Here is a 16,386-nt window from a genome sequence, read left to right as displayed (position 1 = left end):
AGGACTTTGAACCCTTCAAGTTTTTTGAAAGTGTTTTTTGGATGGTTCCTGAGGAATATGTGCCCTTATCTTCTATATGCCTTTCCTGAAGTTCCCATTAACAGTCATAGATCTGACAGATGAAGAACAGCCCAAAGTCAGTAGCTGTTGTCTCATGTTGTTAGATGAATCCTTTCACAGTAGGAGTGAAGGTAATGGTGAGACATTCTTATTTAGGTATTGAGAATACTATACCCATCCAATTTCTTTTAAGGAGCCTTTTAAATTCTCTTGAAGCTCTTGCAATGCACTGTGAACAGGTTACTGCTCTGAAAAGTGGATTACTTTGCTGTATTTAGAAGTAAGTATTTAAGCTCTTGAATAGTGGCTCTGGTACCTCTGGAAGGCAAGGAAGGCTCATTGTTCTTCCCTCTTCCTTGTAAACAAAGAGTTTGCCAGACACTGCAACAATCAGTACTCCAGAAACAAACCATTTACTTGAGTAAATGAGTACACCTTATAAGGATGTCTTGTCATTGTTTTCTCCACAATGAGTTTCCCTCTTCTTTCCAAGGGTACCATTTTCTATTACTTGTCCTCAAAGTTTTGTCATCACTAGTATGTTTGTCTGAACCCTCTCTCCCACAGTGAGATGATTGCTCCTGCTCCCCCTTACGTCTACAAGGCAACTAAAGAAAACTTTATCATTGCCTGGAATAAAACACGTATCTTTCCCAAACAGCATTAAAATTATTATACATAAGCAAATCCTTAATTGAAAGGCTTTCAAGGTGCACAAGATGGCAATATGCACACATAGTGTTTCTGCAATTTTTTTAGGGCTAGTTGATTTGTATTGTCCACTTAGAAGAACAGTTGATTAGGTAATTTCCCCTGCATTCTGCCCCAATGGAGTTGTTGCAGGGGCTTTCTTGTTATGACTTTTAAGTTCTAGTGGAAAACAAAGTGTCCCTGCTAGTCTAAAAAGCAAGACTAAGCAGAATTCCAAGAAGAATTCCATATTATCTTGGAAAGTGCAGCTACTATGTTAAAGTGATAAAGAGTTAGAAACTATACAGCTACACATTAAAATCTACAAAACTACAGATATACACAAAATGCTAAGATCTTTAGGTATCAATATCAGCTTGCAAAAAGCCTTATTGTATCCAGCAGTCCTGAAGGCAGAGGACAAGCTAAGAGGTGCACGGGTGGTGGGGATTACAATAAGATAGACTTTGGAACAATTATTGCTGTTGCTATTCTAGGCCATGCAAAATTTTTAGAAACCTTTAACCTCGTATTACCTGCAGGTAAAGAGAACAAGGATTTTGTAGCAGGATACACAACCACCCTCTTCACACCTCCATCTTCTGCAAGTTCTTTCAGCATTTAAATTTTATGTATTCCATAATTCATTCTACTACTTTCTCTAAGGTTACTACAGACAGGCACTAAACACCCTTCACCAGAACCTATAATGGTAATAAGAAATGTAGGGCAATCAGCACACATCATTTTAGGAAAAGATGATCTTCAGGAATGCCTGTGTGGCACTCCAGGAATTGGAGCTGTAAGGTGCCCAGAGTGGCCCCTTAAAAGGAAACCACCTTAGGCAAAGCATATCACGTTTTTAGATGAAAAAAAAAATCTGAAAACAGGGTAAAAAAAGTATTTAACGTTACATTTTGATCAACAAATACCCGGCGTGGACCACACACTAAGTAAAAAGGCTACATGTATCCCTACCTATTTTCTGGGGAAGAGTTTTTACTGAGTCTCTTCTGCCATCTAGTGACCCAAAAAAGGAAAAATTCCAACATTTCCGTGGTGATGTGTGAAATCAAAATAAAGGTAATCAAAATTAACAAGTAGAGAAAGCAAGATGGGAAGTGTGCTTCTGTAAAGTCATAGAATGATCAGAGTAAAAAAGGATGAAGGGAGGGAAGCAAGACGCTTGGGAATTCAACAGCTCTCTGGGAAAGGAAGTCTCAGTCTGGGCTCTGCTGTGGTTCTGTTATGGCAGTGAAGTAGCATAGGTGGCAAAGTCATTGTTATGGAGAGATCTCTTATTTTTCCTAAATCTGGTTTCAGGTGAATCCAGGTCCCATAATCACTTATGAATGGAAAATGTGCAGAGTACAGAGGGTACTTCAGCTAACTTCATCTGAGCAGTCTGCAAGAATAGCACATAGCTGCAAGGATCAGTTCCTTTTCTGAAACGCCTGAGCATGATTATTCCAAAAACTGTGGAGGATGAATGTCTTCCATGTGGTATTCCTGGACTGAAAATAGAGAAAGTCTTTTTTTAGTGGCAATCTGGGGAAGTACCTTTAACATAAAAAGTATTCCAAATAAAGACACAAGATACGTCAGAGACTTCTCTTATGTAATAATTATTATAATATGGCCATATAGCCAGCTAGAGTCAAATGACAGTTTTGTAAGACAATTTCAGTCAGCAGTTAATGAAACGTGGATTATTTAGGGCTATGAACAATGTGGAAGACAGGTGAGATTGTGTGATGTAACTAATTGTTTGGTATGAACACCAAATTTGTGTCCCTGCTGTTGCTTGAGCTAAGATGCTGCAGCAGTGTGAGAATTTTTCTTCAGAGAGAGGAAATAACACTGGTATGAACCTATCCATGGTCTTGTTTCTGAACCAGAAACCACAACTGTTAGCTCAGGCAAAGTACCATGCTGGTTAAATTATCTGTTTCAAACCATGTATAAGAGACAGAAACTAAGGATGTAATGTATAGTTTCTCCTTGTTTTTCAGCACAGAATCAGGCAGATGGATTTCCTGGGTGTATAATCCCACACCTGCAAAATTCCACTCTCTCATTTCTGATAACAACTTTTGTTTTAACACGACTCACAGCAATACACCCAGGTAACTGCTTCATTTTACAGCTCAGGAACAGAGATAAGAAACTTTCCCAAGTGAACCTGGGGTACACTCACAAGTGGACACAAATTCAGCTTTATTATATTAGGCATAGGGCTATTCTCCCTAACATGGGGATTCCAAACATTGTAATGCAATTGATGTTGAGGTAGGAACACTTCCCTAGCAAGTGGAAAACAAGTAAACAAGAAAACCCAAATTTGATATTTCTTACCTATGTTTAATTCTCGTAACAAGCAAGGTTTTGCATATAAAATTTCAAACTTTTCTCATTTCATCTAGACAAATGTGATCCTTATCTGCCATCTATATTTGCTGTCAGGGAGCAAGCAGATTGTCATGTAGGGTGCTCCCATCTCCCTCATATTTCTAGCCACCTGACATCAAAGGCATCAATCAATATAGCAAAAATTAAATATTCACTGTGGCAACCATGGCAACATATGCATTCTGATCAATGTCTTATGATGTAATGCACTGGTTGCTACAGTGAATACCTATGCTGCAGAATACCATAGCAACAAGAAAATACTTTGATTTCCCCCCCCTCTAGAACACCATTAAGACCGAAAGAGTGAATGGGTTTTCATCAGTTAAATTTTCTAGTTTTGTATTCTCATGCTTCAGATGCATAGTTTCACAAAGCAAAACAGAAGCATGTGTACACATACAATACACAATGTTTTATGAAATGCTTTCATTGGGGAAACAACTCCTGTCTGATTTACGTTGTCATAAGTGTATAACTCCAGCTTCAGTGAAGATCCACCAAGTTTAGACCGACACAAACTAGAAGAGAATTTGATTCAGCCTCTTTTATATGAAAGTTTTGTGACCTGATGCTTGTTTTTATGTTGATACCAGAAAACACCCTAGGGTTGCAGCAGACCTAAATATTTTGTGGGTCTGCTTGCAGAACTGAGATGGTCTCACATAGATGAACTGTGCCCACAATTGTCACACACCAGCTGCTCCCAGGGCAAATCCAGCTGTGCTGGTGGCTGCAAAGCAGGGCTGGGTCCCCATGCCATGTACCTCAGAAGGACAGGGAGCTTCCCTTGCCCTGCACCAATGCCCTTGACACACATTTGTCTCCTACAACAGCTGGTGGGTCTGAGGTTCACAGACACCTTCACACCTCTATGGCACTGCTAAGCATTTAGTCAAAGCTGTTTCTGGTTGAAATTTGGAAGTCTGTCAGTGATCCACAGACTCAACTTTTAGCACCAATGAATTTTTGGCACTGTATAGAGAGAAGTAGACTGACTGCTGCACAGCAAAGTTTCAGTCTGTAGAAGAATAGGGATTAATATTCTCTATCCTTGGCATATTACCTCATTCTATTTACGACTTTTGTAAGAAACAGGTGGTACTTATTTTGGAGAACACTGATTTGGCTTCATAACTTGCTGTGTATGACATGCCTCTTGGACCGTGTCCTTGTTTTGGCTGGGATAGGGTTATTTCTCTTCCCAGCAGGTGATAAAATGCTGTATTTTGGATTTAGGATGTAAATTATATCGATAACACGCTGATGTTTTAGTTGTTTTTAAGTAGTGCTTACACTAAGTAAGGACTTTAGCTTCTCATATCACCCCAACAGTGAAGAGGCTCGGAGGGAGCACAAGAATTTGGGAGAAAACAGTCCTGGTTCCAGACAGGAGAGGGTTCATTTTTGCTGTAGCCAGGAGAGGGTGTGTCCAGGACCTGGTGGTTATTCTATACCAACTTATCTGTACCACTTCATCATTTTATACCACCTCACATCACTGGTAAGGGACAGAGGAAGGGAATCTCTGCTGAGGTGTTGAGTAAGTGTGGGAATAAGTGAGGAGCAGTAGGGTAATGCTGATTTCCACACAGAGGGAAAAGTTGGGTGGTTCTGCTTCTGACACTGACCGAGCAGTTGGGGTAGCGTACCTGCAGGCAGGTTGAGCTCTGTAGTAATGGCATTTTTACACGGGAATCACTCCCTCCTTTTGCACATTTTTGCTCTTCATATTGCTGCTGTTACTGTTTGTTTTCTTATCTCATTGCTGTTTCCAGTAAGTTGCTCTTATCTCAGTTGTGATCTTCACCTTTTGTGCCTCCAATTCTCTTCAGCCACTGACAGGGATAAGGGGGAGCAGGAGGGGAAGCAAGCAATTTGTGGTGTGTTTTGGAGGGTCTCAGTGAGAGCACTACATTGGGAAGTACCATTCCTAAACCATGAGCCACACAAAGAGCCAGAACAGCTGACTTAGGCTGTTTGAAAGGTTATTCCATGTCATATGGTGTCATGCTCAGTGTACAAACTGGGGCGAAGGCTGGCTGGGGGCTGCAGACTAGGGACTGAGTAGCCAGTAGTCAGTGGAGAGAAAACAATTGCCTTATGTGTTATTTCTTCTGTATTACTACTACTACTATTATTATTATTATTATTATTATTATTATTATTAGTGCCTAAAGCTGTCTTTACCTCAACCCACAAATTTTGCCTTTTTTTTTGCTTTGAATTTTCTTCCCTGTCCTAGGCAGCAGCCGGAATGAACAGGTGACTGGGCAATGTTTAGCTGCCTGCCAGTTAAATCACAACATATAGTCAACTACTTGTTCACAAAGGTATATAGGTTGCAATGGCTGCTGTAATATGTAGAATTGGAAAAAGGTTGTTTCTAAAATGTCCTTGTTTTTTCCATCTGCCCCTTATCTTAGCCAATTAATATAGAAATATTCATGTTACCTGCCAGACATTCCTAATTTACATATTTCAGTACTTTTCTAAATTGGGTTGAGAGAGAACTCAGTCTTACTTTAAGGGTAATTTTCATTGATGGTACATGTTCTGAGCATGATAAAGGCTATACAGTAGATTTCCTGGAACTGTTGCACACAAAACTGCGTAAAAGTTTTCCTGGAATTATTACCAGTGACTTTTAGTGACTAACACCCTGTGAAAGCTACAGCACAAAGCTATTAGGTATGTACTGACATCCAGTGGGTAGCTTCTGAGGGTGAGAAATTGAGTCATGCCACTAATGCTTCATTCACTTGTCACCTTCATTAGTTCCATCCTATTGTGCACTGCCATTCTGATAAAGGAAGTTAAACTCCTTTTCTGCAAGACCTTTGAAACAGAGCTACCTCCACATAGACTTCATTATTTATTAATTGACAAAATATTCATTTCCATCTTTGAGCTTATAGGTGTAGACTGTGTGCTGGGTTTACGAGGCCAGGTTTGGGTAGTGGAGGGGGAGAGGGAAGTATGCTACAGGGTGGCTTCTTTGAGAAATTACTGGAAGTTTCCTCATGTTCAATGGAGCCAATGCCAGCTGGCTCAAAGATGGACTTGCCACTGGCCAAAGCTGAGCCCATCAATGACAGTGGTAGTGCCTCTGTGATAACTATCTAAGAGATGGGAAAGAATCTCAAAAAGAGATGAGATTCTTCTCCCAGGCAAAAGAGAAGAGTAAAAAAATGAGAGAAAAAGTCTCCAAGGTCAGTGGAGAAGAAGGGCCAGGAGCTGGTCCAGGTAGAGCTGAGATTCCCCTGCAGCCCATGGTGCAGCCCAGGGTGAGGCAGCTGTGCCCCTGCAGCCCAGGGATGTCCATGGGGATGCAGAGATCCACCTGCAGCATGCAGAAAAGACCCCCCCAAGACCAAGTGGATGCTCAAAGGAAGCTGTGATGCTGTGGGAAGCCCACATTGGAGGGCTCCTGGCAAGACCCATGGCCCCATGGAAAGAGGAGTTGATGCTGGAGGAGGGTCCTGGTAGGTCTGTGGAGAGAGGAGCCCACACTGGAGCAGGTTTCTGGCAGGCCTTGTGATCCTGTTGGGGACTAACAGTGAAACAGCCTGTTCCTGAAGGGCTGCACCCCATGGAAGGGACACATGCTGGAGCAGTTAATGAAAAACTGCAGCCCATGGAAGGACTCAAAGGACTCACATTGGAGAAGTTTGTGGAGGACTGCCTTCTATAGTAGGGATGCCACAGTGGAACAGTGGAGGACTGTGAGGATTCCTCTTCCTGAGGAAGAAGAAGGGGTAGAGACAATATGTGATGCACTCACCACAATCCCAATTCTTCATTGCTGTGGGCTGCTGGGTGGTGGGGATGGAGGCAGAGAAAATCACAAGTAAAACTGATCACAAGGCACAGAGGGAGGTCAGGGAGAGTGCTTTTAAGATTTGGTCTTGTTTCTCTGTATCCTACTCTGAACTGATCAATAAATTTAATCTTCCCCAAGAGGAGTCAGTTTTGCCTCTGATGGTACTTGGTGAGTGATCTCTCCCTGTCCTTATCTCAAGCCATAAACCTTTCATTGGATCTTCTCTCGCCTGTATTGCAAAAGAGGAAAAGAATAGAGCAACTTTAATGGCACCTGGCATCCATCTCACCACAAGGTCAACCCATCAGATGTGCTAGCAAGCATTTGATTAAATCAAATGTTTCTTTTCAGGTCTGTGATGCAGATTTGTTGCTGCTGGTATTGTCAGAAATGTGTTCCTGGGCACTGATAGTTCAGGGTCCAATCTACCAGGGTAACTCCAAGGTGGTGAAATGCACTATTCCACTTTTTTGTTGAGAGAAACACAATGAGTTCTACACTGGACTCCTAGCACCATCACAAGGACAGAGAGAAAAGAGTCACCAGAACACGTGATGGTACTTGGTAGCAATCCCCTCCTGCTTTCACTGCTGTTTTTGCTACATTTAAGATGTAATGTCCCACATATATTGTCTTTAGATCAAGCCATCATCAAACCAGGTGGGCAATCTCTTTGAGTAAGTGTAGAAAACTATCATATATATTCTGCAAAAATTGCTTTCCATCTAATCCATCTATAGAGGAGTCTTAAAAAAAAAAAAGAAAAACACCACAGCTCTTCTGCAGAAGGAAGGCTTCAGCTACATGAAAAGCTTTTTTAGCAGTTTATACATGATTGTATTTACTAGCCCAAGCAGCCCTTTTACCCAGCATACAATTGTGAAATGGAAAGAGCAACCATTTCAAAAGACTGATATTAAATAGAGCATGGTAGGGAGTAGCAAAGAAGAAGAGTGCCTGTGATGATTTGTAAACAGAGCACATGGGGTGTGCTCTTTTTGACAGTGAGAAGTAATGTTTCTGATTAATTTGCCTTGAAATAATATGTTACTCTGCTTCAGACTCTAAATTTACTTGAAATTCAAATCCTGCTCTAACCAGCATGCTGGATAAAACTCACGGATGAAATCCATGCATTTTCTTTAGGATGGATTCACATTAAATATATGAGCATATATCTCTCCTAATCAGCATTATCAGCATCCTTTAAAACCACTGAAAATTAAGGATGACATGCCTATGTGGATGAGGCCAAAGAAAAACACCTAACAATATAAAACCAGAGATAAAAAATCACAAGTAGTAGCAACGCTGACATTTATAACTTTTCTGGGGATTAAGTTAATAAACTGAGCTTTACAGGAAACTAGCACTTTCATAGCAAGTTCAAATAAATACCCCCTGGAAATAACTGTACTGGCAGCTGTCTAAGTTAATGAACTTGGATTTCCTGGAAAAGATTCTGCAGTAATTAATAGAAGCTCAAAAAATTAGTAATTGCTTTTCCTGAATAGACCATCTGCACAATTTTTATTTGCAGAATGTGTCAGAATTTTCCAATGTTCCTGTATTTTAGTTCTGACCTTTTGTCCCAAGCCTTTAGCATTAACAATGTCATAGGCTAGTAATCAGTCTCTCTCCCTACCTCTGCACAGAACTTACCAGTTTTCGAGTCCATGAAAGTTCTGAAGCTTAAAATCATAACACACTTTCTTCTTCAAAGGGATCCTGTGGAGGTGTCCTACATTAAGCTTGCTTGACTGGGAATAGTCATGGTTTGAACCTGATTTGTCCTGCATTTGACAGTAGTCAAATGTGTGTAAAAGTTACTTGTTGGTGACTCCATGATCAATTTTCACAATGGTTAAAAACATAGATTTAGAAGAATTAATACAGGAAACTTGGAGGCTGGACATTTTCATTCATAGGAGTTAACTGTAAAGAGTGACCAACTTCCTGCACTCTTCTGTGGGTAGAAGAAGGACTGTAGCAGAGTTGCTAGCCCCCAGTTTGGGTGCTTCAGGGCCAAGCTGATAAGGTAGAACAGGTTTGCAGCTCAGTTCATGTGCAGCTATAGCTACCTAGGTAGTGGTAGGAAGATAGATAGATAGATAGATAGATAGATAGATAGATAGATAGATAGATAGATAGATAGATAGATAGATAGATAGATAGATAGATAGATAGATAGATAGATAGATAGATGTATATGTGGATGTATATAGTTACCTCTACACAAAATGCAGATCTCTCTGCAGAAAAGTAAGTTCACTGCATTTTCTTTTGCTGAAAAGTAATTTCTTTTCATGCAGTAAAGACTTCTTTGACATCAAAAAGGCCAGAAATAGTATTAGAAATTGATGGTAACTCTGAATATTATTTCTAGTTCATAGCTATCTGTAAGTGGCAGCCAAATCTTCTGAATCTGATTTTCTTCACGCTTATAGCAATTTAATCTGGCAAATTAGTTAGTTTCAGGGTAGAAATAAAAGCAGGAGAATCAGGCTTAGAAATGTTCTTCTATTCTGTTTTGTAGTGGGAGAAGAGTTCTGCAGCAAGATGTGTCTTCCACTTATGCCAGTTTAATTTATAAATAATTCCAACCAAGTAGAGGAATTGGGCTGGTAAGAGATGAAAAATAAAGATTGCATGGGGAAAATTCACACTCATTGCAGTAAAGCAATTTTTTAATTTCCTTTCTTCCAAGGAACACAGCTCTTATTATGATCAATCCTGTAAAAAAATTCAAACTTAAGTGCAATGAAAAGCAGGTTGACCCAGTATTTGGCAACACACTTTCCAGGAATTCAGACTGTAGTTTCCTCTGGGAAAGATCTCCTCCGAATGATTTTCACTGGGGGAGGAAATAAAGCAGAAATCAGATAAAACTCCTTTTCACAGAATCACAGAATTTTGTCATGGGAATCTCTCTCTGCAATATATGTGTATACACACACACACACATACATGGCAACACACGCTTTCTCCAAAGCAACTTTAGATGTGTTAAAATTTTCATGAGAAACAAAATAGAGAGAAGACTTTCCCAACTCCAGCCAAATGCCACATCCAGATGTTCTCCCTTTTTATCAGGATAACTTTTGGTTTTTTGTAACAAGTCCTCATGTCTCTGGTACATCCACCTAGATAATAAAAATGATTGAGTCCTTCATTTCCCTATTCAATATTTTTACATTTTCAAAGCATCTGCTTAACATTGATTCTGCTAAAAATAGAGCAGGTTCTTGTCTTTGTAGCAACACGGTAGAGCTGAAATTAGTGTTACGAGGAAAAGTTGTAGTAATGAAGAAACAACAATGATTGAATGTACCCAGAGATGATATCTGCTGAGTAAGTTCTTCTATTTTCAATAGCAAGAAAAAAGGATGAATTAAGAGCATGTATTTCTAAAGTAATTAGTTTTGAAAATAGATTAAAAGGGGAAAAAAAAGCAAGCACACTAGGACAAATTTGAAAGGTTCTTGCCATAACCTAAATACACAGACATTTGGTTCTTTGTGAGACAGTGTTAGGTATATCTGAATATATTCCTTTTTTAATATCAGTATTTCTTTCTTCTCTGCCTTGGATAGAGAGTTGTGAAATACAATTTATCTTGAAATATTTTTCTACTTTAAATGCATGTAAAGTTTTCAACATAAACAAGCCTGATTATTATTATCTTTAGTCACCTTACAGACAGAAGAGGGAAGGGAGGGAAAGGCTCATGACTTTTTTTCAGCTATTGCTAACCTCAAATACTAGGTTAACTTTATATTAGTTCAAATATTTGATTTATTTTCTTGTTAGTATTTGAGATAAACCAGGAATCATCAAGGGCCAACTCCTGGCCCTGCACAGAGCATCATCTCCAAGAGTCTGAGAGCATTGTCCAAATGCTTCTTGAACTCTGTCAGGCTGGTGCTGTGACCATTTCACTGGGGAGCTGTTCCAGTGCCCAAGCACACTCTGGAGGAAGAACCTCTTTCTAATACTCAACCTAAACCTCCCCTGACACAGCTTCAGGCCATTCTCTCAGGTCCTGCAACTGGTCACCACAGAGGAGAGATCAGTGCTTGACCCTCCTCTCATGAGGAGGTTTCAACAAAGATATTTTGAATTGTCTGTTGGCTCTGTAGGTGTTTGTCATGCAATGGAAAAATGCCCCAAGAAGAGGAAGACAATTCAACAGCACTAAAATAGCCATTCCTCTAAAAGACACTAGTTCACTGAAAGCAGATGCCTAAGAAAAAAAGCGAAATACAAAAAAATCAAAATAACATTAGGTTTTCAGAGAAGATATGAGCTCCCTAAATTTTACTCCCAGAGGATAAAGGGTTCTCAATACCTGGTGAAGAGTTGCTGGCAGCATTCAACTAGTTCTGTGCTATTGGCAGGGAAATCTGTGAAGTTGGAAGCGTTTCCTAATAAGATGTGGCAAGGAACTTCCAGACTAGGGACAGTCAGCATTCCTGTGAAGTAAGTTACAATTTTCTTAATGAATAATGAAGAGGAAGATAAGATTTGAGAATGTGAGTCATGAAGCCATGATCAAACAAACCATTCTGTCTGTCGCAAAATCACCTTTTGAGGTGATTATGTAAAGGTACAAGGTCAAAACCTTTGAACTGTGGGACTTCTAATCTGAATAATTTTTAAAAACTGAATTAAGTAGCAACCACAACAATTTATCTACTTTTTATATGTAGGAATTAAAGTACAGCAATGTGTTACACTTGGATACATTCTGGTTTTCTGCCTCCTTTAATGATATTAATATTGTGTAGTAATGCCTTTCTCACTGCTGGGTCAGTGTGTTTTCATTACCTAAGATGAAGCTATGCTGTATTTATGGAAGTGCAAGTAAATACAGAACCTCTTATTTTGTTTTAAATTGAGTTTGCTTTGCTACATATTCTCTAAAATTTCCTACAAATACTAATGTCATCAGTCACTGGAGTAATGGAAACACAAAAGTATGAAAGTGATAGCTCCTTCTATATGTAATGTTGTAGAACTTGGACACATTTTTAGTACGTTCTTATCTTAACTGGGGAAATAGAAATTGCTTGGCTTTTCTCCTTTCTCCTGAGTGTAAGGAAAGCATTTACCATGGCAGGAGTGGGTGGAATGCAATTTTCTTTCCAAAGCAGATTCTATTACTTTGGAGAGATTTTCTCAGTGGCTGTTCACAATATTATTCTTAAGATCAGTATTGTGAAATGACACATTTTAGTAGAGCTTCCTGGTTCCTCAGTTATGCAGAATAGTGTCATGTATTAAAGTATTATGGATGGCTATGAGACTAATGTTATTTCAAGTTTGCTGGTTCTGTAGCCTTCAGAAAATAGTGTGGGCTCATCTTTAAAATGTGTATGTTTCTGTTGCTACCATGAACACCAAGGCATAGACAAGTTGTGGTAGAAACGAACATAGATACCAAGATCTTTCTTCTCTGTTGACATATGAATGCTTTAACCTTCATCATTCCACGTCATACCAATTTTGTGTATCACATGCTCAGGAAAGAGAGCTGGAAAACGGATTGTGAAATACTGAGGATAAATTTATAATCTACTGAAACATATCAATGAATTAATCTTTTGAATAATTACTTTGTTCTTTTTAATTTACTCCCTTAGATGTCTGTTGTATTGTGACTTTTCACTCAAATTAAAGCTGAAATTTTGAAAATAAGGATCAGCTGTGGAGTCCCATTTTAGGACCATTTCACAAGCCTAAGTGCTCTGTGGAAATATTATCCCCTCAAAATATTGACTTAACATTATGACAAAGAGTTGTTCTCCCTTGCTTACTCTTTTACACTCTTTCATTCCATTTTCCTGTTTCTTTTCCAAATTTAGTTCAAAATTTTCCAAAATTAGTTCTCTATTCCTCTATCTAGTGGTGTGGAGGAGGGATTGTAATTCATCTCTAAATTGCTTTGTTTATGAGTCACATGTTCTGCACAGACAAACAAATTAACCAAAAAAACCCAACAAAAACCAAAAAAACTCCCCTATTAAAACACCATACCCCTCTCCTAAAAACACAGCCATAATGGAAGAACTGAAATATTTACATCTTTTCAAATTCTAGTTTTCAAGAAACTTTTGTCTCATATCAACTTTTAATCCTGCCAAGCACAAAACCACTTGTGTTTGAATGACAGAGGCAGCCTAGGAGGATATAGTATGGTGCTGGTGCAGTGCCCCATGGTGGTCACTGACCTCAGGGGACACCAAACCTGAGCACTGTACCTGCCACACAGGCTGTCATGAAACAGGCCACCGTTCCCGCAATCATCGCTCTGAAAGCACTGTCGGCTATTTCCTTCTTTTTTGAGGGAGCAATGCTTGCTAGAAGAAATACAAAGTGTATGTCAAACAGAAATACATATAAGGAAGGTGAATCTGCCAGCTTTTGCCCCTGCAGGAGTAATTTCCCACCCTGCAGTTTAAACTAAGAGAAACATGGAGGAAAAATGGGACATTTTTAGTGGGCTATTTGAAGGCCAAGTGCCAGTGTTGGCTCTCTCTGTTAAGAGGGTTGCTTATATTTAAAATGGTAACTTTTGTTTTCTTTGGCAGTTTGCGTGTCTGTGCTGGATGACTGTGCCCTCCAAAAGAGTCTGGCCCCATGGCTGGGTTTTGCTCCTCTATGCTGCCCCACTGCTGAGCCCACTGTGTCTTCAGGGCAAAGATGACTGTCAGCAATTCTGGCAGCCTGGTGAGGAGCTCAGATAGTTTTTCAATTTTTCTTTTTCCGCTGAGATCTGAAAACCTTTTTTAAAAATTCTTTCCCTGTAAGCTTACTGCATATATATGATATTTTTACAGAAAATAACCAAATTCATCTGTCAAACCAGCATGCTATGGAGTTGACCTGCTCCTCCTGAAGCTCATGGGCAGTAGTAGCTCAGGTTCATGTTTGAGGTCTAAAGAGGGAAGGCTATCAGAAGGTCTTGGTTCCTTCCCCTTGTCTTCAGCACCTCTCCCAGTACTTCCCACCTAAGCTTGTACCCCCGCTCTGGGTGCCCTTACATTCACAATTGAGTGCTAGGCTTTGGCAGAGCAGCTGCTCAGCCCCTAATGCTGCTAAGCTTCACCCCCAGCCTATTCCTTTTGGTGCTTTCTTTGGGATTTGCTCAACAAACAAATTGTCTGTGAGAGTGGTTCTTACTCAGGCCTCCTATTACCAGTCCCAGGGAGCCAAAGTTGGCAAATCCACAGAGAGCATAGGTGGCAATGACTTCAGAGCGAACCTGAAAAACAAAGACACACCCTCTGAGTGGTTTGAAACAGTTCATTGTGATTTAAAGGTCTAAAAACATGGCACTGTTGCTCTGAGTACAAAAATAACTGTTTTGCTTGGTTCCTTCCCAAGGTGTGGCTTTCAGAAAGGCAGACTTGTTCCCTTGTTGAATGTCACAGGCTTTTGTACCCACTGCCCATGTGAGGACTGACAAACTATGCGATGATTTTATCTTTCACATATATTGTTGTGCCTTTTTGAAGTGAATAGTAGTAATTAAAGACAAAAAAAAAATCTTATCTTACTAGTGGCAATTTAACTGCTGTTTTCTGAAAGTATGAGTCAGAGAGCTATAACTCAACTTGTTTTTCACAGCTGGATGCCTCCATAAAACTCTTTTGAAACCTCAAGTTTTGGTATGCATGCCTGCATTCTTGACCCTGAAGAAGCAGAGGGCTCTATATACAAAGCTACTTTGTGCATGCTCCACCCTGTGTGAGGAAGACAAACTGGTCTCCTAGGAAGTGTGTGTTGACAGGCAGAGATGGATGTTATGATTTTGGAATCCCCATTAACAGCTTATTTCTGTACTGATTTCTGTCACCTTTCTCCCCTTGGGTAACACCAACGAAGCCTGGACCCCAGAGTAGATACAAGGTTGGCCTTTGCCTCCAGGGAGGGTCCCTCCACAGGACATAAAATGGTCCTTTAGGCGAAATCAGGCTACAAACCTTGCAAGCCTTCAGATAAATGTAGTTCAAACATTTTGAGAAAGGAGGCAACATATCTCAGCAAATGGATTTTTGTCCCCTGGCAGCTCTGAATTCCTATCTACTGTGGTTTAGGTTAAAGCTGAAAATGAGTGAGTGTTCTAGCAGGTTTCCTGTTTATTAGAAGTTCCTCTGGTTTAATTCCTCTTTTATGAACATCAATTTGTAGATACTTTCAATCAATCTGTACAAATGCAGGAAAATGTTTTTCAAGTACCCACTCTGCCAGCTTTTCCTAGAAAAAGCTCTGTGTACCCTGCTTTCATTTGCACTCTCCTAGCTCTGAAAACAGGAAGCCATGTAATTAATGACTCAGGTGAACACACTTGTTTGCTCAGTCTGAGAGAATATCTGTGTGTGGATGAATTAGAGAGCTCTGAAACTGAAGAGAAATTAAAAACGGAATCCAAGCACACCCTCACCTGAACTGTTGTGCTGTAATTATAACGGTTATCAGCCAATTTTTACCAGTGTTATGAATTAAAATTGTTTATGTTTCTCAGAGCTTTTCACCATGGAAGTTAATACAGCTCCTTATAGGTATTAGAAGTGAATGTGAAAGTTCTATATGACATCTTATGCAGGGGGAAAAAAAAAGTTAAATAGAGTTCCTAAGATCTGTGTTTTAAGGCTGCATTCCATACTAAAATAAACCCTTATTCACTCATGCAGGAATTCAGTGTCATATTCATGTAGTAGAAGGAAGCACAGTTATAACAAGGCACATCAAAGATCATTCGAGCCCAGGGTTCTATTGCCCGGAATTTCAGGAACACTGGCAATGGATGCTCAGACAAGGGTGCGAATATTTGATCAGACTGCCTGGCTTTCTACCTCCACATGTGAAATATGTTCTGGTAATCAGGAATGCAAGTGATCAGGAATTTGGTTTTGGTTTTTAATATAAGAGGTATCCACAGCATCCCATCTGATTCAGAGAAGAAAGTAAGAGCTGTACAAAATACTTTCTAATCTAAAGGATTTCTATACAGTGACAATCTGTCTTGATTTAAGAAAGAAGGATCAATGGAGGTATAAAGTTGGATGTCATGGTTTCCGTTGCCTGTGCTTAGGACAAATTCAGCATGGGGTGTGTGTGTGAATGCCAGATAGTGGAGCACTCATGTCCACAAAGGTCAGCTTTGATCTCTGAATGACCTTTGGCCCCCTGCACACATGCAAGATGCCCTTAGCAGTGCCTTTCTCAGGGTGCTATAGTAGGAGCTAAATGTCTGTTGGGTAAACTGTGATTGAGATGGGACAAGGCTGGAAAGCTTGATTGAGACAGACTGGTTGGACTCAGTGTGGCAAGGGAGGTGTATGGCATGTACTACATGTCTTTTATTACTGCCCTCTGCAGAGGGAACAATAGCCTACAGC

At 39.9% G+C, this 16,386-nt stretch overlaps 1 protein-coding gene across 1 annotated transcript in view; it reads right to left on the bottom strand.

Annotated features, from left to right (window-relative positions):
• Positions 1 to 9,733: 9,733 nt before the first annotated feature.
• Positions 9,734 to 16,386, bottom strand: part of SLC28A3 (solute carrier family 28 member 3) — a 37,825-nt gene continuing 31,172 nt past the window's right edge. Inside the window, exons 15-18 of the mRNA XM_030968942.1 lie at positions 14,165 to 14,246; positions 13,243 to 13,341; positions 11,331 to 11,454; positions 9,734 to 9,836 (exon numbers count right to left, since the gene is read on the bottom strand). Of these exons, the coding sequence (XP_030824802.1) occupies positions 9,734 to 9,836; positions 11,331 to 11,454; positions 13,243 to 13,341; positions 14,165 to 14,246 (408 nt within the window). The remainder of the gene's footprint in view (positions 9,837 to 11,330; positions 11,455 to 13,242; positions 13,342 to 14,164; positions 14,247 to 16,386) is intronic.

This window comes from Camarhynchus parvulus, chromosome Z (genome assembly GCF_901933205.1).
Source record: "Camarhynchus parvulus chromosome Z, STF_HiC, whole genome shotgun sequence".
Taxonomy (NCBI): Eukaryota; Metazoa; Chordata; class Aves; order Passeriformes; family Thraupidae; genus Camarhynchus; species Camarhynchus parvulus.
Note: the sequence above shows the minus strand (reverse complement) of the source record. Positions and strands in the feature narration are given on the sequence as shown.